Genomic DNA, 27,699 nt, shown 5'->3' with positions numbered 1-27,699 from the left:
TCAGAATGTCATTTCCTTCATGATCCACGAAGCAAAGGCTGTTTTCACGGAAATCTATTCTGAGCAGCTCCTGCACCAACTGTGGACGTTTGTCTGATTTTGATTAACAACACGATTGAGGGCGCCGGAGCTAAATGGACAAGTTATAGTTTCTGGAGAGCAAAATGCAGTACAGTATGCAACAAAGTAATTTGTTTAAAAAAGATAGGTGTTTGATGCAGACTAAAATGTTATTCTGCGCATGATGACGCGCAAAAGTACGTATGTCTCCGCTTCACACCGCTAGCTAGCAGGAAGTATGTTGAATCCGAGGAGAAAAAAATGACCGAAGAACCAAAGTCGGTTGTTGATCTGAAAAAAATAACAAGTCTCCTAAATGAGAACGCAAATGCTGCGGTTTTTGGATTCGGCATCATTCTCTCTGGTGCAAAGAACGTCATTAAACGGGTAAGTCGAGTGCGTAAAACGTATTTAAAAAAAAAAAAAAAAAAAAATGTTTTCCATCAATGGGCCAGAGTGTATTTGTCGAGATCTTTGTTGGTTCTAGGCTAGCGCACGTTAGCCAGCAAGCTAACCTTTGCGTGCCACGGTTATTTGGCTTGCTTAGGCATTAATTACCCCTGAAATAATATGGTCTGTGTATATAACAAGGGAATATACAAACATTTATGCAGTGTGCGCATCAATTTCTTTGAGCTTGCAAAATGTAGAGTTAACGACTTCCGTTTTCCTTGTATTTTTTTTTAGCATCGTGGGGGGGTGTAACGTTACTTAGCTAGGCGGCCGCGCTAGCTATTTTGTTAGGTCGGTGCAGATTATTACATTAGTTTGATAGTTGGCCAGGTTAAATGCCCCTTAAGGGGAAGTAATGTCTCACATTTAGCTACACTTGTATAAAAATAATACTATGCATGTATATGATCCGAAGTAATGTATTTTCACGACTTGACCCAGCTAACAGGCTAATGTTTGCACAGCTATCTAAAATGCGGCTAGTGTACTAGCTAGTTGCAAATAGCTTCTAAGAAAGCAATTTATGGAAATTTAGTCGTTTTTGTTATTTTGGGGTAACGCGTATAAACGTTATATTTTAACATTGAATAACTCGATGTTTCAGTTAACTATGCATTTATGATTAAAATGTCTTATAGTTTATGCTTTCTCGGTCCTCCGGCCTTGACGTTGCCTAATTTGGGGAGTCGTTCGATGGAAAAGAGCACGGAATGTCTCGCGGATCGGCGGTAAAGATGCCCAGCTTTTGTCCTGAAAAATTTACGCTGTGTGAACTCAGTGGAAAGACAAGCCAAGGTCAGGGAGCACTTTAGAATCGCCTCCCACCACGAAGTCAGATTATACTTTATTAAAATGATTTTGAATTACAGGCTCTTGGGCCTCCCTATTATGAAAGAAAAACGTTATTTGTTGAAATGTGCTCCAGACCCCGAGCTCTCAATCAAAACAATGCACGTGTAAACATCGAGTCACACAGAAAGTAATTGTAAAGATATTAACCTAGCTGAACGGTGTATGTACAGCTATCTGAAATATGTATATTCATATTCTTTTTTTCTTTGTGGTTCCTTGCCCTCAGGCTGTTTACAGTATCCTGCAAAAAACTTTACCGTTTTTGCACGGTAAAGGTGTTTGTGATTTCACTGTTTAAAATAGTTTGATTTCCTTCTGCTATCAAATTAGTTTAGCTTGTTTGCTAGGCTAACTACTTTTGTGCACACTAGTTAGTTAATTATATTACAGTTAGACAGTGTAAATATATATTTTTCTGTTTGCATTTAGTTGCAAATGGGAATTAGTCAGTAAAGGTAAAATTATTCCAAACTTGTTTATGCTTCACCTCCCCATTTCTGTCTCTTATGTATTAATAATTATTCTACTTGCATCATTTACACCACGTTTGATAATGGCCAATCGAGCTTAAGTGTGAACATTCACATTACATTTTCATCCCCAGAGAGAACCAGAAACCCTGGCTTCTACAGGCCAGAGATTTATGAATTCACTTTTTACACCGTGGGCCCATTGTGATGTTTGTTGTTGTTGCATCCTATAAATTAAGCAATCAAGCTTTTAATTCTCATGCCTTGCTCGCTGTGTGTTTCTATATAAATCTAAATCCTCCCACCCTGCTATCATTTGAGTAGACATATGCATTTATTCCAACCTGGGCCCAGCTCAGCAATGAATATATAAACTCAGCAACAAAAAAAACAGACCTTTTTCAGGACCCTGTCTTTCAAAGATAATTCCTAAAAAATTCACAGTCATTTAGACACTAACAGCTTACAGATGGTAGGCAATTAAGGTTACAGTTATGAAAACTTAGGACACAGAAGAGGCCTTTCTACTGACTCTGAATAACACCAAAAGAAAGATGCCCAATGTCCCCGCTCATCTGTGTGAACGTGCCTTAGGCATGCTGCAAGGAGGCATGAGGACTGCAGATGTAGCCAGGGCAATATTGCAATGTCTGTACTGTGAGACGCCTAAGATGGCGCTCCAGGGAGACAGGACGTACAGCTGATCATCCTCGCAGTGGCAGACCACGTGTAACGACGCCTGCACAGGATCGGTACATCCGAACATCACACCTGCGGGACAGGTACAGGATGGCAATAACAACTGCCTGAGTTACACCAGGAATACACAATCCCGTCATCGGTGCTCAGACTGTCCGCAATAGGCTGAAAGAGGCTGCACTGGGGGCTTGTAGGCATGTTGTAAGGCAAGTCTTCACCAGACGTCACCGGCAACAACGTCGCCTATGGGCACAAACCCACCGTCGCTGGACCACACAGGACTGGCAAAAAGTTCTCTTCACTGACGAGTTGCGGTTTTGTCTCACCAGGGGTGATGGTCGGATTCGTGTTTCTTGTTGAAAGAATGAGCGTTACACCGAGGCCTGTACTCTGGAGCGGGATCGATTTGGAGGTGGCGGGTCCGTCATGGTCTGGGGCGGTGTGTCACAGCATCATCGGACTGAGCTTGTTGTCATTGCAGGCAATCTCAATGCTGTGCGTTACAGGAATCCCGCATGTGGTACCCTTCCTGCAGGCTCATCCTGACATGACCTTCCAGCATGCCACCAGCCATACTGTTCGTTCTGTGTGTGATTTCCTGCAAGACAGGAATGTCAGCGTTCTGCCATGGCCAGCAAAGAGCCCGGATCTCAATCCACGTCTGGGACTTGTTGGAGCAGGAGCCTTGGTGGAAGAGTAGGGTAACATCTCACAACAAGTACTGGCAAATCTGGTGCAGTCCATGAGAAGGATATGCACTGCAGTACTTAATGCAGCTGGTGGCCACACCAGATACTGACTGTTACTTTTGATTTTGACACCCCCTTTGTTCATGGACACATTATTCCATTTCTGTTAGTCACATCTGTGGAACTTGTTCAGTTTGTCTTGTTGAATCTTGTTTTGTTCATACAAATATTTACACATGCTAAGTTTGCTGAAAATGAACACCGTTGACAGTGAGAGGACATTTTATTGTTTTGCTGAGTCTATATGCTTCAAAGTGTAAACAACAGATGACCGACAACCCAAGGAAGTGCTTTTTGTGATGTTAGAGCACACCCAGATGGCCTGGCATCAGAGCCCCTGGGTCAGGGTACCTTCCCAGAGGTTATGAGGCTTTCACTTTAACATTAGAGCTCTAAGACTAACCCATGCAGGTATAAAGTATGTTCTGTTGAGGTCACTTGACTACAGGAACAAATACTGGTAGGCCAATGTCAATAAGCCATTCTGGAATAGGATGCCTTATTCAAATATAGGTTGGGGGGGGAATGGTGGAAGGCTCTAGAATAGTGGATTGAGCCTATATTAGACTACCAGGCCTATGTTACTGAAAATGACCAATGTGACATTTGACCATTTACATTTTTTTTATTTATTATTTGAATGTTGTGTGCAACTGCAATATCAATCTTGCATTAGCTTGTTTTAGGGCCAACTTCTCAAATTTGGATGATATCACAGAGCTTACATTGATTTTTCACAATGTGAAATTGTGAAATGGAAGTATTCCACAAACCTTTATATTGTCTTTTGTGCTGTAAATGTAAAAACTATAGGTGTGTGGTTCTCAAGATTCTGCAGGAAGAACTTGGCACACGACACATTGGACAGCCTGGAAGCGAACACAAGCTGCAAACGTGCCACATCTAATAAAACTAAAGCCATGTCTAAAAGTTGTCACAACACAAGCCTTTATTTAGCACATATGCCCAAATACTAAGACTTTGAATCCGCACTGACAATTGGCAGTAGATGATAAATCATATGTATGCATAAAATATAGGTTAATTTTAACAAATGTATTATTCATCAAACATTGGCAAAACATAAAGCAATACATTCTATAAATGTAAGACAACATATTTTGAGGTTTTGAACTGATCATGTACAGTGCCTTGCGAAAGTATTCGGCCCCCTTGAACTTTGCGACCTTTTGCCACATTTCAGGCTTCAAACATAAAGATATAAAACTATTTTTTTGTGAAGAATCAACAACAAGTGGGACACAATCATGAAGTGGAACGACATTTATTGGATATTTCAAACTTTTTAAACAAACCAAAAACTGAAAAATTGAGCGTGCAAAATTATTCAGCCCCCTTAAGTTAATACTTTGTAGCGCCACCTTTTGCTGCGATTACAGCTGTAAGTCGCTTGGGGTATGTCTCTATCAGTTTTGCACATCGAGAGACTCAAATTTTTTCTCATTCCTCCTTGCAAAACAGCTCGAGCTCAGTGAGGTTGGATGGAGAGCATTTGTGAACAGCAGTTTTCAGTTCTTTCCACAGATTCTCGATTGGATTCAGGTCTGGACTTTGACTTGGCCATTCTAACACCTGGATATGTTTATTTTTGAACCATTCCATTGTAGATTTTGCTTTATGTTTTGGATCATTGTCTTGTTGGAAGACAAATCTCCGTCCCAGTCTCAGGTCTTTTGCAGACTCCATCAGGTTTTCTTCCAGAATGGTCCTGTATTTGGCTCCATCCATCTTCCCATCAATTTTAACCATCTTCCCTGTCCCTGCTGAAGAAAAGCTGGCCCAAACCATGATGCTGCCACCACCATGTTTGACAGTGGAGATGGTGTGTTCAGGGTTATGAGCTGTGTTGCTTTTACGCCAAACATAACGTTTTGCATTGTTGCCAAAAAGTTCAATTTTGGTTTCATCTGACCAGAGCACCTTCTTCCACATGTTTGGTGTGTCTTCCAGGTGGCTTGTGGCAAACTTTAAACAACACTTTTTATGGATATCTTAAGAAATGGCTTTCTTCTTGCCACTCTTCCATAAAGGCCAGATTTGTGCAATATATGACTGATTGTTGTCCTATGGACAGAGTCTCCCACCTCAGCTGTAGATCTCTGCAGTTCATCCAGAGTGATCATGAGCCTCTTGGCTGCATCTCTGATCAGTCTTCTCCTTGTATGAGCTGAAAGTTTAGAGGGACGGCCAGGTCTTGGTAGATTTGCAGTGGTCTGATACTCCTTCCATTTCAATATTATCACTTGCACAGTGCTCCTTGGGATGTTTAAAGCTTGGGAAATATTTTTGTATCCAAATCCGGCTTTAAACTTCTTCACAACAGTATCTCGGACCTGCCTGGTGTGTTTCTTGTTCTTCATGATGCTCTCTGCGCTTTTAACGGACCTCTGAGACTATCACAGTGCAGGTGCATTTATACGGAGACTTGATTACACACAGGTGGATTGTATTTATCATCATTAGTCATTTAGGTCAACATTGGATCATTCAGAGATTCTCACTGAACTTCTGGAGAGAGTTTGCTGCACTGAAAGTAAAGGGGCTGAATAATTTAGCACGCCCAATTTTTCAGTTTTTGATTTGTTAAAAAAGTTTGAAATATCCAATAAATGTCGTTCCACTTCATGATTGTGTCCCACTTGTTGTTGATTCTTCACAAAAAAATACAGTTTTATATCTTTACGTTTGAAGCCTGAAATGTGGCAAAAGGTCGCAAAGTTCAAGGGGGCCGAATACTTTCGCAAGGCACTGTATTTTTACCCCACAAAGCATAAGTGTTGAATGTTAAAAGGGTAGTGCAGTTGAAGATGAGATTTTCCTTTTTTTTCCCCATTTATATTTCCACGTAGGTCAAAATAACACAGAAATTGTGATAATGCCCCTTTTGTTTAAGAGCTGTTTATAAAAAAATTAAAAAGCCTGGAATTTCACCCTGTTCAGGTGGGATGGAACTTTTGGCCCACAACATGATGTCACAATGTGATCTGAGTTTAATAGACCAATGACTGTTCATCTGATGTGGGTGGGTGGGCTCTAGACCATCCTATCAGCCTTTCAGGGCTGTGTATGTAAAAGTCGTCCAATTTGTTTCCCAACGCCTACATGATCAGACTGATGATTTCGAGACATACAGTGGTGGATTTAAAAATACAATTCCAAAGACTACATTAGGGCTTTAAGAATAATGATTGACTTTCTGGTAGAATTCAAATCTCTAAAGCCCTGTAAGAGACTCTATACAATGAGTCTTGTTTCAGCCCTAACAATGGCAGTTGTTGTCAGAAAGGTGGGTGGAGGGGGGGGAGAGATCAGGTGGGACCGTTCTAGCCAATGAGAGGGCAGATATGCGTGATTGAAACAAACAACTAGATACAGTTTCATTCAGTTATCACTACATTCGTAACAACCTAAACATTATGAAACTTCTTTTCAATCAAATAAGCCTCACTTAGCAAATTAGCAATCACATTTTTTTGTTGACCAAATCCACACACTTTCATAGATCTTGATACAAAAACTCCCCACTTGGTCTGCTTATCGCTGTATTCGCCTGTGGACCAAGTGATGGGGTAGGCAACTAGATTCAGCTGGAGTGTTTTTGGAAGAGCAGATTGACGGGGTGACGGATCATAATGATTTTCAATGCAAATTGAACACAATTTAGCCCCCCCCATTGGCCCGTGGGCCACCTGTTTTCGACCCCTATCCTGGACACGTGATCTGAGAGGATTGAACAGGTGGAGGAAATATGGCAATCTCTTGGTAGATATTGCCTCTTAGATCTGTGTCTAGGGCAGTGATATCATTTTTTTTAAACTTTGAGGTCAGGACTACTGCTGGTTTTCTGTTCGACCTGATAATTCATTGCATACACATGGTGTACCAGGTCTAAATCAGTCCCTGATTAGAAGGGAATAATTTACAAAAGCAGCAGTACTGGGTCTAGGGACCTCAAACTAAGCTCTGGACCTTCAAAGCCATTGTTTCCCTCTAATAAGGGACTGATTTTGACCTGGGACACTGTGTATGTAATTATCAGGTAGAAAAGAACCAGCAGCCTCTGGACCCTGTAGGCGTGTGGCCCTGGTCTAGGGGAAATGGGGCTAGGGGTTGGCCCAATCCCAATGCACTTGTGGAGATCTGAGAAGATTTGATTGGCACAAGAAATATGGTGAAACTTCCCCCTGGTCTATCAAAGGCCAAAGTGGAGCTATTGCCATGTTACTTACAGTACTCCTATCAAATCAGATCTCCACAAGTGTATAGGGGCCAATTTGGGATTGGGCCATTGTTTCTGGACAACCTAAATTTCAGGACCATTAAGCATGAAATGCAGAGAATCAGACTGCCGATAGGTAGGTACCACAGTGAGAGGCGGTTCCTTCTCTTGCTAGAACAAAAGCGGTACCTGCTGCATGCTGACCCGGTAGCGACGGACCTGCCGTTTCTACTTGTAGAATCGCAATGCTCGTCAGTGGCCAACAACTTTAAAACCTACCCCAACCAGGAACCGTGGATAGATGGCAGCATTTGCACAACACTGAAAGCACGAACCACCGCATTTAACTATGGCAAGATGCCTGGGAATATGGCAGAACACAAACAGTAAGGGAATCAAACAGGCAAAACTTCAGTATAGAAACAAAGTGGAGTCACAATTCAACGGCTCAGACAGGAGATGCATGTGGCACGGTCTACAGACAATCAAGGACGACAAAAGGAAAACGAGCCACGTCGCGGACACTGATGTCTTGCTTCCGGACAAGCTAAACACGTTCTTTGCCCACTTTGAGGATAACACAGCGCCACCGACGCAGCCCTCTACTGAGGGCTCTCCTCCGTGGCTGACGTGAGTAAGACATTAACCCTTGCAAGGCTGCCAGCCCAGATGTCATCCCAAGCTGCATCCTCAGAGCATGCGCGGACCAGCTAGCTGGTGTGTTTATGGACATATTCAATTTCCCTATCCCAGTCTGCTGTCCCCACATGCTTCAAGATGGCCACCATTGTTCCTGTACCCAAGAATGCAAAGGTAACTGAACTAAATGACTATCGCCCCATTGCACTCACTTCTGTCGTCATGAAGTGCTTTGAGAGACTAGTCAAGGATCATATCACCTCCACCTTACCTGTCACCCTTGACCCACTTCAATTTGCCTACCGCCCCCATAGGTCCATAGACGATGCAATCGCCATCACACTACCCTATCCCATCCGCACAAGAGGAATAGCTATATAAGAATGCTGTTCATTTACTATAGCTCAGCATTCAACACCATAACACCCTCCAAGCTCGAGGCCCTGGGTCTGAACACCACCTTGTGCATTTGGGTCCTGGACTTCCTGACGGGCTGCCCCCAGGTGGTGAAGGTAGGAAACAACACTTCCACTTTGCTGGTTCTCAACACTGGGGCCCCGCATACTCATCCCCCTCCTGTACTCTGTTCACCCATGACTGCGTGGCCAAGCACACCTCCAATTCAATCATCAAGTTTGCAGACGACACAACAGTAGTAGGCTTGATTACCAACAACGACGAGAGGTGAGGGCACTCGGAGTGTGGTGCCAGGAAAATAACCTCTCACTCAACGTAAACAAAACAAAGGATATGATTGTGGACTTCAGGAAACAGATGATCGAGCACCCCCTATCCACATCGACGGGACAGTGGAGAAAGTGGAAAGTTTTAAGTTCCTCGGCGTATTACCTCACGGACACTGAAATGGCTGAAGAGGCATTGAAGCGCCTCTTCAACCACAGGAGGTCAGTACAGGTGAATCGAAGCTGGGACCGAGCGACTGGAAAAACAGCTTCTATCTTTATTATTTGTATTTTTTTTCACCTTTTTATTTAACCAGGTAGGCAAGTTCTCATTTACAATTGCGACCTGGCCAAGATAAAGCAAAGCAGTTCGACACATACAACAACACAGAGTTACACATGGAGTAAAACAAACACAGTAGAAACAAGTCTATATATATGACGTGAGCAAATGAGGTGAGATAAGGGAGGTAAAGGCAAAAAAAGAACATGGTGGCAAAGTAAATACAATATAGCAAGTAAAACACTGGAATGGTAGATTTGCAGTGGAAGAATGTGCAAAGTAGAAATAAAAATAATGGGGTGCAAAGGAGCAAAATAAATAAATAAAAAGCTAAATAAATAAAATAAAATAAATGCAGTAGGGAAAGAGGTCGTTTTTTGGGCTAAAGTATAGATGGGCTATGTACAGGTGCAGTAATCTGTGAGCTGCTCTGACAGCTGGTGCTTAAAGCTAGTGAGGGAGATACGTGTTTCCAGTTTCAGAAATGTTTGTAGTTCGTTCCAGTCATTGCCAGCAGAGAACTGGAAGGAGAGGCGGCCAAAGGAAAAATTGGTTTTGGGGGTGACCAGAGAGATATAGAGATAGAGAGAGATACCTGCGTGCTACAGGTGGGTGATGCTATGGTGACCAGCGAGCTGAGATAAGGAGGGACTTGTAGATGACATGGAGCCAGTGGGTTTGGCGACGAGTATGATGCGAGGGCCAGCCAACGAGAGCGTACAGGTCGCAATGGTGGGTAGTATATGGGGCTTTGGTGACAAAACGGATGGCACTGTAATAGACTGCATCCAATTTGTTGAGTAGGGTATTGGAGGCTATTTTGTAAATTACATTGCCGAAGTCGAGGATTGGTAGGATGGTCAGTTTTACAAGGGTATGTTTGGCAGCATGAGTGAAGGGTGCTTTGTTGCGAAATAGGAAGCCAATTCTATATTTAACTTTGGATTGGAGATGTTTGATGTGGGTCTGGAAGGAGAATTTACAGTCTAACCAGACACCTAGGTATTTGTAGTTGTCCACGTATTCTAAGTCAGAGCCGTCCAGAGTAGTGATGCCATCAGACTGTTAAATAGCCATCACTAGCACACAAAGGCTACTGCCTATATACAGACTTGAAGTCATTGGTCACTTTTATAATTGGAACCCTAGTCACTTTAATCATTTTTACATATCTTGCATTACTCATCTCATGTATATACTGTATTCTATACTATTATACTGTATCTTAGTCTATGCTGCTCTGACATTGCTCGTCCATACATTTATATTGTCTTAATTCCATTCCTTTACTTAGATTTGTGTGTATTGGGTATATGTTGTGAATTACTTGTTAGATATTGCTGCGCTGTCGGAACTAGAAGCACAAGCATTTCGCTAGACCCGCAATAACATCTGCTAAACACTTGTATGTGACCAATAAAATTTGACTTGATTTTGAGCCAATCAGAGAGCACGAACCCCCACATGGGGAAGTCAACAGGAGTGATAACAAAAAGGGCAAAAAATTGCAATTTCTCTGTACATCCATGGATGAGCCAATCACACTTCATTTGCAATGTAGGCTATGGGATGGTAGCTAGTTAAGTACACAGATGCAATGCACACAACACTAAATACTTCCCCCAAGCTAGCTAACCAGTATTGCTAGTATTGATATTCTAATTTAATCACAATGGATTATTTTCCATGAAACAGCTTCCTGTGTTAGCTGCCGGGTTAATACAGTGTCCTGAGCTAGCTAGCTATGTTGCGCTGGTTGGCTAAACATTTGGCTATGGGCTGGCACTGGCCGTATGGGATTATGGAGAGTGAATTGAATTGTTTCATCTTGTTAGGTAGTTATCTAGCTGTGGCCATCTGGCTAGTATCAACAAGGGCCTTCTACAAAATAGCAACATCCGCGCAGCTAGCTAGCTAACATTGGAATCTAGTCCATAAACTAAGCAACACACACAGACAGGCATTGCCAAACAACGCTACTGCCTTCTTCTGGTTTGTAGTATTTTAAGGCTTTGTGGCTGATGACTTCGAGGTTTTTGCTCTGTGTACACAAAGAGATTGTCTGCCGACACTGATAAGAATTGCAAATTATTCTCGGCTGGCGAACGGTAAAAAAATCCTGTGTGTGTTCTTGCTCTTTACATGTAGGTGTGCTAGATTTACCCTGCCCAGCACCCTTGATAGGTAGAGTTTCAATGTTAGGAACAGTTAATTGGTCTGAATGTCTGATGTGGGGGATTTGTAGCCTGTGTTTGCTTTTGCCAGACCATTATTATTTCAATTAAGGTGTTCTTTGTCATATTACTTGCAGTATAGAATAGATAACCTTTCCACATTGACTGTGCAAATGGCTAGATGTACAGTATGTCTAGTCGTTTCTGGTTTGAGTCTCTTCTAAATGATTAAATGCCCCCTTTTTTTAATGTTTTTCCTATTTCAACAGTGCTCTTCCATTGCCTGCTCCGTGTTCAAATCCTTCTGGTGCTGCCCTGACAAGGTGGCATTGAATGGCTGAAAGAAGACTTTCTTCAGCTCCGGGAAGAAAATGGCTGACACCACAGAATCCAAGAGCTAAGACTCTCTCTTTTCCCCTTGTCTGCTTTGTTGATTATCTTGAGACTTGATTTCCCCTTCCTTAAATGTATACGCATACTATGGCAATGCATGATATGAGCCGTGTTAAGGGTTTCCCCTGTAAAGAGTGTGATATGGTTTGCCCCAGTACCCCTAGTCTGTTAGAACACATGAAGGCTCACTACCAGCAAGAAGAGAATGGCAGGTTTGAGTGTGAGCAATGTGGCCGCATCTATAAGCATGCTGGCAGCCTGGCCAACCATAAGAAATCCCATGAAGTGGGTTCCTTTCAGTGCCCAGTCTGCACCAGAACCCTGCCCAATGCTGTGGCTCTGAAGAACCACCTCCGTATCCACACACTATCCCCAAGCAGTGCCCAGGCAGAGGAAGACGGCGGTGACGAAGGCGCTGAAGACGGACATGATGAGAGGAACTATGGTCTTGCACAGGACCTGTCTGATGGCTTTGCCCGCAATCACCTGAACAACAGTGGAATGGGTCATGGTGTGATGTCACATGACCCAGATGATCATAAGAAGTCACCTGTAACTGATGATGCCTGGGATCGCCCATTCAAATGCGATCAGTGTGATAGGACCTACCGCCACCATGGCAGCCTGGTTAATCACAAGAAATGTCACCAGGAGGGGGCGTTCAAGTGCACCGTCTGTTACAAGCAGTTCAACAACCTGGCTGCTCTCAACGGCCATGAGCGAACCCACTCAAAGTTTAAGACTCCTGGAGCATCGATGGTTAACAACAACATACATGATTCTGTGACTGATCAGCGTTCGTCTGCTCCCCAAACCGATGATGCGTCTAACTGCTTCTGCCACCTGTGCCAGGTAGCTTTGCCCAACAAGAGTGACTTCCAGGAGCACATCCTATTGCATAATGCAGCCTCCTCTTCACTGGGTCTTGCCCGTAGTTTCCCTGGGATAATGCCGCACAATCTCAGCGCTGTCCGCTCCCCAGCATACACACCTGCCCTGGGTGACCCTCTGCCGCTTCCTCATTTGCCAAATGATAAACGTGGACCCTTTGACCCAATGCTTGGCCCTCCTGTCAATAACCCCATTTACACTTGTGCATACTGTGGGGCTGGGCATCCTGATCTGGAGAGTCTCAAAGTTCATTACCTGACCCATGACCCCCACCCAGGCTCCCATGGTCAGGATGGTATCCTGAACACTGATGGGATTGGCTCTAACTCTAACCCATCTCCATCTGGAGAGAGAGCGCAATCTTCTTCTGATGATGGTGAACGTCGTTTCAAGTGTCAGGATTGTGGGAAAAGCTACCGCCATGCTGGAAGCCTGGTCAACCACAAGCGCTCCCACCAGACTGGCCTCTACCAGTGCACCATCTGCTGCAAGCAGTATCCGCATTTGGCTGCCTTGCATAGCCACCTCCGCAGCCATAAGGGAAGAACATCCAACCAATCATCCCTCAACACTGAAGGCGACTGGCTCTCCTCGGAACCCCTGACACTTGACTCTCAGAATAGTTATGTGCAGGAGGGGAGCGGCGCAACCACCCCTATCTCCCTACCTGGAAATCTTGGTGACGCTGCTCACTTTGTACCTGATGGTGGCCACAGCAGTGGTTTGGATTCACTGGAGTTCCATGATCGATTTGATGGCTCCCTTGCCCAGAGCAACTCTGGGCACTCCCCTCTTCCCCAGAACCACCGCCAGGCTGATAGACATATGTGCACTGACTGTGGAGAAATGTATGGGGACATCTCTGGCATCAAGTCTCACATGTGCCCCCAACGGCGACAGAACCAGGGGATGTCCAATGGATTCATGGGAAACATGAGTAGCTTCAACAGTCCTGGAGGCGCTGCTCTCCCTTCAGGTGGAGGAAATGTGAAAGAGAGCAATGGACAGCGCTCTCAGTATGGTTCTCAGTCCCATGCCCAAGGAGGGGGGAAAAGGATGAATAAAGAAGATGAAGATGATGGTGAAGTGTACCAGTGCTCGGTGTGTGGGAACCATTATGCCAGCCTCAGGGCCCTGAGGAGCCATCTGCGCAGCCATGCTAACAATCCCACAGGGCCTGGGACTTCAGTGCTTTCTCCTAACGGTGAGGCAGATTGGAGGATTATCTGCAGCACCTGTGGCCAGAGCTTCTCCAGAAAGCAAGACCTGTTAAACCACCAACTGATTCATGGGCCACAAAGGTCCGATGCAGCAGCGCAGAGCATGGGGGCCGATCCTACAAATACTAATGGCAAAATGGATGGTGATGGGAGGAATCACATTTGCGTTGACTGTGGCATGTTCTTTGCTGATCGCCATCACCTGATCACTCACCTGTGTCCTGGTAAGGGAAGAGGAGGAGTGCTGAGCAAAGAAGGATTGAATGGAGCTAAAGGGATGACTGGCGGAGATGGAGTTAGTGGTGGCGGAGTTGGAGGACCTGGAGGCAGTCGTGATATGGGAGGACAGGACCGTAGACAACAGATGCCAGATTCGGAGGATCGACCCCACAAATGTGACCAGTGTGGAAGGGGCTACAGGCACCCTTGCTCCCTGCTCAACCACAAGAAATCTCACAAGACCGGAGTCTTCAGATGCCTTGTCTGCCAGAAGCGCTACTACAACCTGCTGGCCCTTAAGAACCACCAGAGGACCCACTTTGATTTAAAAAGGTAAGCTTTTGTTTGATGCTTTTCCCCATTGAGACTTGTTTGTCTTTGTGGGCCTATTAATAACATAAGATCTGTTTGCATTGCTTGAATTTGGTCCAAATTTCAAATTGACATCAATAGGACATTTTACACTAAAATCAGGATTGTACAGTACCTTCATGGATTGGTCTTTATTTTCTCTGAAATAATGAGATGCATTATTTTTTTATTGTAATAATTCTAGATATGAGTAAGAATAATAAATTTTCCTATCGGGGTCTCCGCATCGATGTAAAAAATAGGCATTCGATTTTGTTGAAGAAAACACACCGCTTTTCCCTCACTGTACAGCGGCACAGCTGGAAAACGAACAACATTGTCATTGAATGTAAGAGTCTACTCTGTGCTACAGTCCAATCTGTAAAGCTAATTAAAAACAAAACACCCCTTAAGCAACCCTGAGGAACCCAAGAAATGGCCAGGCCATGACATCTTTGAATCCATTCTAAACGTAAAATGTATTTCTGACTGGTGATTTCCCTTTATTGGCTTGCTACAGCAAGGCTGCCGCTGGCACAGGGAGAAGCGGTCCCCAAGTGGCACCCGATTCCGAAACGATGGCTTTACTTGAATGGTAAATAACCTTACCCAAATGTGCTTTTATCATCATTACTAAACGTAGCTAGTGCCCGTTCAGCCAGTAGGCTGTCCATTCATGATGTCAGGAGCGAGTTGAATGGCTGGCAGATCGTGGAATAGGCGCAAGGAGTGTTTACCAGTTCCTAACCCATCTTTTAATTTGGTCCTCACTTTATTTTACAGGCACAAGTGTGAGGAGTGTGGGAAGGCCTTCAAGATCCAGAAGCAGCTGGAAAACCACCTTCGGCTCCATGAAGAACACAGAGCAAAGGCTCACGCCCAGCTCGCAAAACTAGGCAATGGGAGGTATCAAGGAGGACCCTCTGGCATGCAGGCCATGAGAGGAGAATCGTCCAAATCCCAGAACCCTGGCATGGGGGAAGTCAAGTATGGACAACAACAAGGCTTCAAGCAACCCTACTCAGAGGCTGGTACTTCAAGGGCTCAGAATTTTGATCTACAAGAAGGGGGACGAAGACCCTTCGCCTGTGATGAGTGCGGACGGAGCTATCGTCATGCAGGCAGCTTGGCCAATCACAAGAATCTTCACAAAATTGGCGAGTATCACTGCAATGTTTGCAACTCCACTTACCCCAACCGCCTGGCCATGAAAAACCATCTGCGTCTTCATTTTGCCCTCAAGAAGCACACTTGCCAGGAATGTGGCAAAGGATTCCGTACCCAAAAGCAGCTGACCACCCACCACTCTGCACAGCTCTGCAAGGGGGCTGCAGGAGCTGTTGCTCAAATGGATTACGAGTGTGATGGGTGCTGCGAGGGTTTCGCTACTGCAGACGATCTGGCTGCACATGACTGCCCTGCTCAGCAGCTCCCTTCGTCCTCGGCCTCCCTCAACAGCTCAAGCCTCAGCATCGATGGGGCTGACCTTGTGCCAGATGAACGCCCCTACAGCTGTGACATCTGCAACTGCTCTTACAAACATGCCAGCAGCCTGCTGAACCACAAGCACACACACAAGACAGGCACTTTTACTTGCACCTACTGCGACAAGCCGTACTCCAACTACATGGCGCTGCGCAACCACATGCGCATCCACACGCAGAAGAAGAGGCACATCTGCCACCACTGCGGGAAAGCGTTCCGGCTAGCCAGATTCCTCCGCAATCACCAGAAGGTCCATGAGGAGGGCCACACACGCTTTGGCTGCACCAGCTGTGGGAAGAGCTTCCAGGGGAGGTCAGGCCTGGCGAGGCACCGCTGCGGGGAGAACCAGGTAGGCAAGGAGGGCAGGAGGATGGCCACTGCAAGCACGACAGGGGGAGAAGAGTGCCGGTACACGTGAGTTTTCGTCTGTTTGTGATTCTTGAAGTGAAAATAGTGAAGATCATAGGTTTCTACATGTCTATTACAGGTATATGATCTCCAATCCGGCTTCCTTGGGACCATACGTGCACCGGAATTCGGCTATTTCTGAAGTTTGGACAGATTGATTAGTGGAGACCAGATAAGTCCCCCCTTTTGCTTTCAGTTAGATATACATTCGTTTCGTAGGCTACTATGCATCAGAATTGATTTGATTGTTCAGTTGGATGTTTTATTTTCTGCTTTTACAAAGAATACTGACATTAATTGATACCAATTCAAAGCAGCTGACGTAGTATAAGTAAGATTTATGATTTTGTGTGTTCCTTGTACTTGTTTGAATTGTAGTGCTCCTTTTGTTTGTGCTTCCCTGTCTCTTTTTATAGGTACATTGTAATTTTTTTAGGTTGTTGATAGTGTAAACCTAGTTTAGTGGGCTTCTTTGTTTGACAAAGTCATGGCACAAAAGCTGGTTAAAATGGTAAAAGACCATAGAAGTGAGAAGGTTCTTGTTGGTTTTTTTGCTGATATTACAGTGAAGACTACATTGATAAAGGGCATGGGCCTATCCTTAGACTTAGATCCACAGTAAGTATTTGGAGCTTGCTACACTGCACATGCTTTGTTGTAAATTAGTTATTTTGGGCGGGGGGGGGGGGGTAATCTGCACCAAGCCAACATATTTCACCACAGTTGGTGAAAGCCAGAATAATTTCAATAACTATGAAAAGTGTGATATGGAATTGTTGTATCCAAATGTGCAGGGAGCCACACATACCTTCCAAGACTCAAATTAGTTTTCAATTATTTGATTAAGGACAGTCCATATTTTTTCCCCTTGTTTCCACCAAAATGTGTTCCCCTTTTATTATGTGTATAAATTGACTATTTCTTCTTGCAGGACATGGTAAACCACTTTTAGTCATCTCCAAAGCTTTAAGCCGGATTCCAGATCATATACCTGTACAAATTATTTTTAGATGGATATATAAATATATTAAAGTTGTATCTAATGGAAAAGTGGTAACCAGCCAATTAGATTAGTGAAAAAGGACCGCAAGCAGTTACTAATTTCTTCTTCTCTTCTGTCTCTCCACAGATGTGACCAGTGTGGCCGCTCCTACGCCCATGCCAGCTCCCTTCTCAACCACAAAAACACCCACACCATCGGCATTTACCACTGTGCCGTGTGCCTCAAGACCTATTCCAACCTCCTGGCCCTCAAGAACCACCGGCGCATTCATTCAGAGATACGGCGTCACCGCTGCCCAGAATGCGGCAAGGCTTTCCGTGTCTCCTCCCAGCTCAACAGCCACCGTCGCGTCCACCTAAAGGAGAGGGAGCTCACTTGTGGCCCCTGCCAGCGCAGCTTCCCCAGCCAGGCCAGCTTCCGGCTCCACCAGGAGATCTCCCACGGCCAAGCCCCCAGGCCCCCCCAGCAGACACAGACCAGGGCTGGGGGAGCCTCTGGGGGCACATCCGGGGGCGGGAGCTCAGGCCTTAGCTGGGGCTCCGGCCTGGATCTCACGTTGTTGCAGGCCCAAGGACTGGACCCCAATGGACTACCCAAAATGAACTCCCTGTCCTTCCAAGGCCCCAGTGGCAGCAGGAGCCGTGGGGCGACGGGGACCAAGTCGCACGTCTGCAACCAGTGCGGCCGCACCTACCTCCACGCCAGCTCCCTCCTTAACCACAAAAACAGTCACAAAACAGGCGCCTACTTCTGTAACTCCTGTCAGAAGGAGTTTCCCAACCTGATGTCCCTCAAGAACCACCGGCGTATTCACACTGAGCCCAAACGTTTCCAGTGCCCCGACTGTGGAAAGTCCTTCCGTGTGTCCACCCAGCTCATCTGCCACAGGCGCATCCACACCAAGGAAAAGCCCTTTTCCTGCCAGCAGTGCGACAAGCGCTTCTCCAGCAAGTCCAACCTGCGCCACCACCAGAAGGTGCACTGGAGCAGCTCAGCGCCCCCTACCATGGCCATGGGCGCTGCCAGCTTCTTGGGTATGCCCTCGGGCCCATTTCTATAAGTATGGGGGGGGGGGGGGTGCGTGCTCGTGTGAGATGCATTGAAATGCCAAGGTTTTAGAGCTGCCAAAACTTAGTCCCCATCTCATTCACCACCATCTCCCTCTTGTTGTAGAGTGTGAGGTTTGTCTTTAGATTTTCACAGAGCAGGTTATGTGTTTTAGACACACAGGCCCTGCATGCAACCTTAGACAAGGGAGGGGGAGAGGACTGACTTGGCATGGACGACCTCTACACTGGTTAAGACAGTCTGGTTGCGAAAGCGTCCCCTTCATCCCAACCAGCATGGCTACTCTTGCTTGCATTCACTCGATGGCCTTTGCTAGGGGACAAGAACCCATTCACCTGTAATGGTACACATGGATTACTGCTCACTGAGTGTAGGATGTGTGCTAGACTTCTCTGTTCGGCCCTTTAGAAACCTTAATGATATACTGTTGTCATAGCTCCCCGTTGCATGTTACACCGTAGACAATTCTAGATTTCTCAGTGTTTTATTGACCGTTAAGCCCAGTGTCAATGAAGTCATAACAAACGGGTCACAATAGGAACAACATCCTGATGCCATGCCAAGAGTGTGGCGTGACGCTCACCAAGTCAACCACATTGATGAATTTGACCAATGTTAAGGTTTTTTTGTGTGGCATCTTTTTGCAGTTTGAATGCATTGCACATCACGACATCCCATTCCATATCTGTTGATTTTTGGATAAAGCCTTTGCATGCGACCTTTGTCCTGTTATACAAAACATCTTAACCAGTAAGAACATGTATTTCAAACAGTATCTCTGAAGTGAGCAATATGTTGGAACAAATAGTTGAGATGTACTTTGACATTGTAAAAATGTAGTTTTTAACGGTGAATGTAGTGGTTGGAGATGTCACATTTCTGTAATATAGAACTAACCTGAGGGTGTATTGCTCTCTTGTGAGGTTCTAATCGTTTTCTAACTTGTGTGTTTCTTGCAGCACGAAGATGAGCTTCAAACCTTATTTTTCTGCAGATGACAGCAATGCTCTTTATCGGTTGCTTCTTTCTGGCATCACATTTGTGTTTTCCTCTTTAAAAAAATAAATAAATAATGTTTCTGGGCACCCATATTTTCAACACTGCGCCTAACGAGTTAACATGTATAGACAATAAGTTGTTTTTAAAAGAAAAATGTATATTGTTAGGCCCATGCCGGCATTTTGATTTTATCCTGTATCGTAATCGTACTTCTGACTGTATTATTTACAGTTCAACTTTTATAAAACAGATCATTGTAGAATGCATTTATTTATAATAACACTTTAGGAGCTTTGTTGTTACCACCCCTTTCCTTACACTTACCCCTGACTACTCATCCTGTATGTATAATTGGCATGGAGTCGAGTATGAAGGACTCCCAAAGAACACTTGTGACAGTACTCCTCCATGTTGTCTCAATTTGTTATGGTTTAAAAATAATAATAATAATAATAATCAGTCCCTTGCACAATAAACAGGGAACTTGTATAATGTGTGTTTTGATTGCAGTATGAAGACGAAGGAAATATTTCCGAAATGTTTGCCTTACAAGTGATGTTGTGACCGTCTCCCCTCAAGTCAGACTGGACTTCCTTCTGTTTCACAAAAAAACTCACACTCAAAGGGGATGACTTTGAATTGTTTGTGCATTCAGACCTCATTCTCTTAAGATTTTGTTATACCTTATCGTAACCCTTGTATTTATTAGTATTTCTTTTTATTTAATTGCGTTTGGACTATTCAAAGCTCTGTGTGAACACCTTTTACTGGGAGAGCTGGTGCTAGTAAGTGAAATATAAAGTGACAGTGAAGTGATTTTTAAGAGCAATGTGATAACTAGACCACGGGACAACTAACTATATTTTAATGGAACTCTTGCGTTTTCTCCAGAATTGGTTAAAAGTGGACACTTCCAACCATCATTACGGTTGGATTAGAAAGGATTGGTTTGAACAACTATAATGAATCATTTTCAGTTCTAACTTTGTTTCATACATATATGTAATGCTTACTATACAGTTTTATAAGCTGTTTTGATAATTAATTTCTTAACAAAACCTGTCCATATTATAACCCCTAATGCTGAGTATTTGAAAATAAATAGCTGGAAAACTAGTGAAGAACATTGTTGTGAATCCATTGTCCTTTCACTCCTCACTTTTCATGTACTTTTGAAAGTGTTAAGTGTTTTAATAATCAACCTGTTTTCACACAGGCAATTTTTAATCTGTGATGAAGGCGAAATCAACTTCGTTAACTCAACCTTGTTAAAGACTTAGCTTGAACATTTTCACTTCAGTGAATTGGTCAAATTAATGTGTCTAGTTGAGGGGCCAAATAATTGACCCGTTGGAATGTAAGGAAGGAGGGTATACAATTGCAGATCTTTAAGCAAATGATGCAGACTGAGGATGAAGTTTGATAATGTGATTTACCTTGTTGCCTCTAGAAAGACGGGTGCCCTCATCATACACCTTACCTAGGCTGTGTACACACAGGCAGCCCAATGCTGATATTTTTTTTGACTAATTGTTCTTTTGACCAATCACATCAGATCTTATTCAGAGCTGATCTAATTAGTGAACAAAAAGATCAGAATAATGCTGCCTGTATAAACACAGCCCTAGAGGATTAGACCTCTGAAAATGTCATTTGCTCATGTTAGTCCACAAACGATACATTTAAAAAATGGACACTAATGCATCTATATATAATCTTTAAGGTGCAATGTTTGAATGAATTCCATTATCTTGATGCTAGAATATTGAGTTTTATGCAACACATAAAAATCACAAAATGATATCAAGTTTACAATGTGGTTGTTGAAAATATACCTTTTATTTTATAACCAGCCAAATAGGTTTGGAGTTCTTTCATCCTTGGAAGAAGAAGAATATCCTCCCAAAACTAATTTCTTTAGTTTTTCCAGTGATATTTAGACCAACTTCATTGATCCACGTAGGTTTTTTTTTTTTTTGTCAACCCAGACAAGTTTGAGAGTGCATATTTGCTGCTAGTTAGCTTAGCACGCTAACGCCAGTGTCCAGATGGAATCTGAGCTGATGCCAACGTCTAGCAACCACAGAAGCATTTCTATTATAATACATTGTTCAAGAGTGATATGGTCACTATACACGTTGGAATGGAGTTTCTGCATGGTGGTTAAGTGTGTTTTTGGACGTTCAATTGATTAGTGTGGACTCTTGGATTAGCATGCTAAACTAACAAGTGTCTGCTCCAAATAACTAAATAAATCAAATATTTTAGTTTGGGAACACTCAAGTACTGGGAGAAACCAAAGAAAATTTGTTTTTTGAGTAAATTGTCCTAAGGGCTGTAGAATCATCAACGTTGCAATATGACTCCCAATTTGTGTGTATTTGTCACCATGAAGATGAAACTAACCCAGATATTGAAGATACAAATCTCTCACCCTTAATCCTACACATGTAACTCTGATCTGTGCCATATTTGTTTTGTTTTCATGTACATTTCGTCTTTTATATATGCATGATAGTTTGTGCTTAATAAAGATCCACCCGTGTTGAATATAATTAACTGTAGCTTTACATTTGTTACCAAATTGAGGCATCAGTTTCTTTGACCAAATTCAAGGTACAGTTAAACTATGTAAACGACCATATTAAATACTGGTAGCTAGTGGAAATGCATAATAAACCCATATATACCTGCTGTGTACAGTGGGAGAGTGACATTTACAACACAAGTAGCCTCATCATTTGACTCCAGGCTCAGTACACCATCAGCGTAGGGAAGGCCCATTTGATTTGCCCAATGGTTTGATTGACATATTGAAAAGGCTCCGGTGAATTGCCCGAAATAAACAATTTATTGTTAAATGTGCCGTCTTTAACATTTCAGTAATATTTTGACTCCCTCTCTGATTTTGAAGAATATTATTAAGTCCAAAATATTATTTTGTAGAGACAATATTTCAACTTCCGAAAACTACATCCAATATTGAATCAAGAAGACAAATTTTGTATACACTGAGGGTGGCCAGGACATGCCACTCTGACAGTTATTTTTATTTTTGTCTCGATTAATAGTATTCATTTATTACTACCGTGACATATCAAGATCTATGTCCATGTGGCAATGTTACGGAATGCACTTTCAATTGTTGAAGAATGACTTTTTTCCCCCCCATGGCTGAAGCTGTTTCTAATGCAACGTTTACATGCTGTCACAGTTATCAGAAGCGTTTAGTTTCACTTGAAGGACTGTCAATGTCGGAATTACAAGACGGAAACTCAGAGACATTTTTGCTACCAAGTTGACGTTTCACCACTGACCCTTCACCTTTGACAGCAAATCTGTTATTGACAATTACAATCTTATCAGTATGTATAATGTAGCTAGTCTGACCATATTGTTGATGTTAAGTAAGCTAGTTTACTTCATTAAGAATTGTTCCAACTTCAATAGCACTTGAACACAACCATGTCGAGCATATGACTTCCCAGTTTCCCCATTTCCCACGAGCATGTGAAGCCAGCATTAATGTGTATACAAACGAAATATCAGAATTATGGCATGACACAATTCCTACATTTTACATTTTCAGGTCATCCACCAATTGGCGCAGGGAGACCACCCAAGTCGCATGTCTGCGACCAGTGCGGCCGTGGTTACCGCCATGCCGGATCCCTCCAGAACCACAAGAACATCCACAAGACAGGCGCCTATTTCTGCAGCTCTTGTCAGAAGGAGTTCTCCAACCTGATGGCTCTCAAGACCCATCGGCGCATCCACACTGAGGTCAAACGCCACCGGTGCTCAGATTGTGGAAAGGCCTTCCGTGCGCCTAGCCAACTCATCGTCCACCGGCGCATTCACACCCAGGAGAAGCCCTTCTCCTGCCAGCAATGCACCAAACGCTTCTCTAGCAAGTCCAACCTACGTCACCACATGAAGTTGCATTGGAGCGGCTCAGCTCCTTCCAGTTTCCTGGGTATGCGCTCAGGCCCATTTCTATAGGTGGGGGAAGGGAAAGTGCTGCTGTGATTTACATTGAAAAGCCAAAAGGTTTCTGGAGGTTTGGTTTAATACAAGTTCAACGTTTACATTTTCAGGTAAACCGGTAATTGGTGGGGGGGCCAAGTCGCACGTCTGTGACCAGTGTGGCCGTGCCTACCGCCACGCCAGCTCCCTCCTCAACCACAAGACCATCCACAAGACTGGCGCTTATTTCTGCACCTCCTGTCAAAAGGAGTTTCACAATCTGAACGCCCTCAAGAACCACCAGCGCATCCATACGGAGACCAAGCGCTACGAGTGCCCGGAGTGCGGAAAGTCCTTCCGCGTGTCCACCCAGCTCATAATCCACCGGCGCATCCACACCAAGGAGAAACCCTTCTCCTGCCAGCAGTGTGACAAGCGCTTCTCCAGCAAGTCCAACCTGCGCCACCACATGAAGTTGCATTGGGGCAGCTCAGTGCGCCCTGTGCGCACCAATGTGTCTGTGGCTGCTACCAGTGCCACCCTCTTGGCTCTGCCTCAGACCCATATCTCTACAAAGTATGGGTGGGGTTGGGGAAAGGGGAAGCATTGAAATGCCAAGGTTCTGGAGGTGCCAAAACTTCTCTTCACACTCCTTCACCACCATCTCCCTCTTGTTATAGACTGTGATTTTCATAGAGCAGGATACGTGGTCTAGACACTCAAGGCCCTGCATGCAACCCCAGACAAGGGGGAAAAGTGGACTAGACATGGACGATATCTACACTGGTTAGGACACGGGTTGCAAAATCTTCACCCATCTGCCTTCATCCCACCCAATTAGTTAGCTGTGCTTGCTGCATTCACTCGGTAGCCTTTGCTAGGGGACAACAACCCTTCCGCCTGCAATGGTACACCAGGATTACTGGTAAAAAACCTTCAATATTAAGGTTTTGTGGATTGTTCCTTTTTGACTGCTACACATCATAACATCCCATCTGTTAATCTTCAATGAAGCCTTTGCTTGCAAATAAGAATTTGTGCTTAACTGACTTGCCTAGATACATTTTAAAAAATCATGTGTGGCTTTTGTTGTGTCATACAGTATTGAAGAGTAAATCATGGATTTTAAACGTATCCGCAATATGTTGGATTAAAGAGTAGATGTACTTTGACATTGTAAAAAAATGTAGTTTTAATGGTGAATGTAGTGGTTGGAGATGTCACATTTCTGTAATATAGAACTGACCTGAGTGTGTATTGCTCTCTTGTGAGGTTCTAATTGTTTTCTAACTTGTGTGTTTCTTGCAGCACGAAGATGAGCTTCAAACCTTTATTGTTCTGCAGATGACGACAATGCTCTTAATGGGTTGCTACTTTCTGGCATTTCTGTATTCCTCCCATTATTTCAAAATGGCTCTTGGCACCAATATGTTCAACACTACGCCTAAACCAGCAAGCGCGTGTAGATGTTTTTTTTTTTTTTTTTTACGGATAAAAGTAAAGAAATGTATATCGTTAGGCCGCTGTCGGCGTTTGGTTTTTATCACGTATCGTAATTATGACTGTATTATTAACATTGCAGCTTTTATAAATCATTATAGTATGCTTATTTGTAGCAGCATTTGTAACATAAATGCTAGTTTTAGGATCTCTCAGTTTAGGAGAAGTGTTGTAACCACCCCTTGTCCTTACACATACCCCTGACTATTCATCATGTATGTATAATTGACATGGAGTCAAGGATGAAGGACTCTGACACATTAAATTGACTGTACTTCCTTAAGTTTCCTTTGTACAACAAACAGGGAGCTGCTATGTGTGTTTTGATTGCCATATGAAGTTTAAGGAAGATTAAGGATTATTGTTGACATGTTTGCCTTTTGAGTGATGCCACTGTCTTCCCTCAACTCAGACTGGACACTTCTGTTTCACACACACACACACACACACAAAAGAAAAGAAACCACACTTACAAACATAACTTGTAAAAGTTTAGCGCGTTTATTATGTTCAGTTTGTTACTCTTGTATTGTAACCTTTGTATTCATTCATTAGTGAGTATTTCCTTATACACTTGTTATATTCAACTATTCAAAGCTCTGTGTACATATTTTACTGGGAGAACTGCTAGTAAGTGAAATAAAGTCACAGTGAATTGATTTAGTAGTAATGTGATAAAACTAGACCACATTTATATTTGAGTTAAACCTATAAAAAAAAAAATATATATACAAAATGGACACTTTTGAACCTAGTTTAGAAAGAATTGCTTTGAACAAGTATTAATTTCAAGTTCTTACTTTTTGTTTCAAGTATATATGTAATGCTTACTATACACTTTTATAAACTATGTTTTGATAATTAATTTCTTAACAAAACTTGTCCATATTATTATCCCTAATGCTGAGTACTGAAAATAAATAGCTGGAAAAATGTGTTGTGAATCACAATTGTCCTTCAGCTCCTCACACTTTATGTATTTTTTAACCGTGTTTTTTTTATGTGTTTTTAATAACAGTCACAATTTCTTTGAAGGTTGCTTCAATATTTCCAAAAGTCCTAGAGTATTTAATTTCTATTAAAAGCAGGTTTAAAGTAAGCCTGTTTTGGGGGCTCTTTTCTATGACAGTGCATTCCCTTCAGTCAGGAAGGTTTGTCATAGAAAATAGAACACATATATTCACCTTCATGATCCCTAAGGCTTTGTTCGTTTGTGCTCTATCAGTCAGTTTACCTGAGCAGTCTGCAGTGAATCCCACATCCGTTTCCCAATGTACATGTCCTTTCGGAATGATGGATGTGACCCAAGCCCCATGTACCATGGGAGAGCAGAGGAGTCTAGCATCAAGGCAAGTCCCCCTGGGGAACAAGGACTGTGACTGTCCTGAGAGTCCAGTCAGAGGAAGCCATTCATCACTGTCTAGGGCCTTGTGTCCCTGGTGTTTTGTTGATGCCATGAGGGGGGCACTACAGATTCCCAAATGGCACCCTTTTTCCTACAGTGCACAACTTTCGACGAGGGTCCATCCCACTGGGCACAGACGTCATTTCAACATCCAGTTTTAATTTACATTTGGTTTAGTTGTCAACTAATGTGAATTCAATGATGTGGAAACAACATTGATTCAACCAGATTTTGCCCAGTGTGTAGGGAATAGGGTGCCATTTGGGATATAGACAGAGTCTGGGTGTACAGCCATGAGGGGGTAGTGGGGGAGTACAGCATGTGGATGTGGAGGTAACAGACTATTGAATTCCTGCACAAAATGGAGTACTGTATTTATTTAGGTGTTTTTTCAGTCATGTTCAAATTGGTTGTTGCCATTTTCCTTTGTTGATTGGTGGAGCTAGATTAGTGTGGCTGACACAGATGGGAATGGTTTAGTTAATCAAAAACAGGCCTTTTTGTTTGCATTTCCCTTTATCCCCATCTTGAATTTCCTACTTCTCCAGATTCCCCATTCAGCTAATTTCATTGTGGTTTTGTGTCAGTCTTTCACCAAAACCTTGTGTAAAGTATTGTACATTCAAATGTTAAAGTATGTGCTGTGTCATTTAACAGATGCCCATACTAACTAATTAGAATCAGCACATAGCAGAGGACAGATGAACAGCAGCGTACTGTACATTACATTCATCCCACCACAATGGTAAGTAGCCATGATGAGGTGATGGGGATAGAATTTGCACCAGGGTGAGTGATCAAAGTGGGGATGTCTTGCATGCCTTAATGATGAGGTCATAATGTGTAGACTGGACCGTGAGTCATGGATTCCTAATGGTCCTTTTGGGAGGCTGGGAACCAGATGGGCAGAGTGCTGGAGGAGCTAACCCACACAACATGGCTGAGCAGCTGTTCAAAGTCCTTTGTTCAAAGGGTCTGAGCAGGAGTGCTGATATCGGATCAGTTTTGTCTATCGAATATTAATGAATAATATATGGACAGGGACGGATCATAGATCCGCACTGCTGCTCTGAGATGCTTCTTCAACATGGCCTAGTCCACCTTTAAAAACACACTGGATGGCAGTGGGGCCTTTCAAGGAAAAACACTGACATAATACAATAACGATGGATGATATTTATACTGTGCATTTCACTAGGTGTCAAAATATGTTAAATCTTAAGGAGTGAACTCAGTCACCTCACCCACTACCAATTTCTAACACTTGACTTACCTGAGTGACGCACAGCAGCCATCCGAATGCTTGCCAAGTCTTGCATATCACAGTGACGAGTTGTCTGAGATGTTGCTAACCCAGTGGAGGGCGATCAGGGTCTACAGAGATACTCACTGTGACTTGATCCAAAGCCCAGTGAATAGGCCCCAGGGACTTCAGACCCACTTAATGCTTCATGACAAGGTGTTGATAGGATAACATGAGGATGCTTAA

General features: G+C 43.4%; 1 protein-coding gene across 14 annotated transcripts; it reads left to right on the top strand.

The window, feature by feature from the left end:
- Positions 1-2: 2 nt before the first annotated feature.
- LOC110538118 (zinc finger protein 646) lies at positions 3-25,738 on the top strand. 14 transcript variants are annotated; one of them, XM_036938150.2, is made up of 7 exons: positions 3-447; positions 11,572-14,358; positions 14,897-14,971; positions 15,160-16,275; positions 17,399-18,306; positions 22,929-23,315; positions 23,437-25,738. In XM_036938150.2, exons 2-7 carry the CDS (start codon positions 11,768-11,770, stop codon positions 23,913-23,915), a joined length of 5,556 nt encoding a protein of 1,851 aa, XP_036794045.2. In that variant the 5' UTR covers positions 3-447; positions 11,572-11,767; the 3' UTR covers positions 23,916-25,738. The 14 variants fall into 14 exon arrangements, 10 of the variants coding, with proteins under 10 accessions (XP_036794045.2, XP_036794048.2, XP_036794047.2 ...); XM_036938153.2 differs by having other exon boundaries at positions 22,929-23,341; XR_016485226.1 differs by lacking the exon at positions 14,897-14,971 and having other exon boundaries at positions 15,160-16,210; positions 22,929-23,341; positions 23,437-25,256.
- The last annotated feature ends 1,961 nt before the right edge of the window (positions 25,739-27,699 follow it).

The sequence above is a fragment of the Oncorhynchus mykiss genome, chromosome 12 (assembly GCF_057628025.1).
Source record: "Oncorhynchus mykiss isolate SJ-2025 chromosome 12, ASM5762802v1, whole genome shotgun sequence".
Taxonomy (NCBI): domain Eukaryota; kingdom Metazoa; phylum Chordata; class Actinopteri; order Salmoniformes; family Salmonidae; genus Oncorhynchus; species Oncorhynchus mykiss.
This window is presented reverse-complemented; position numbering and strand designations above follow the sequence as displayed.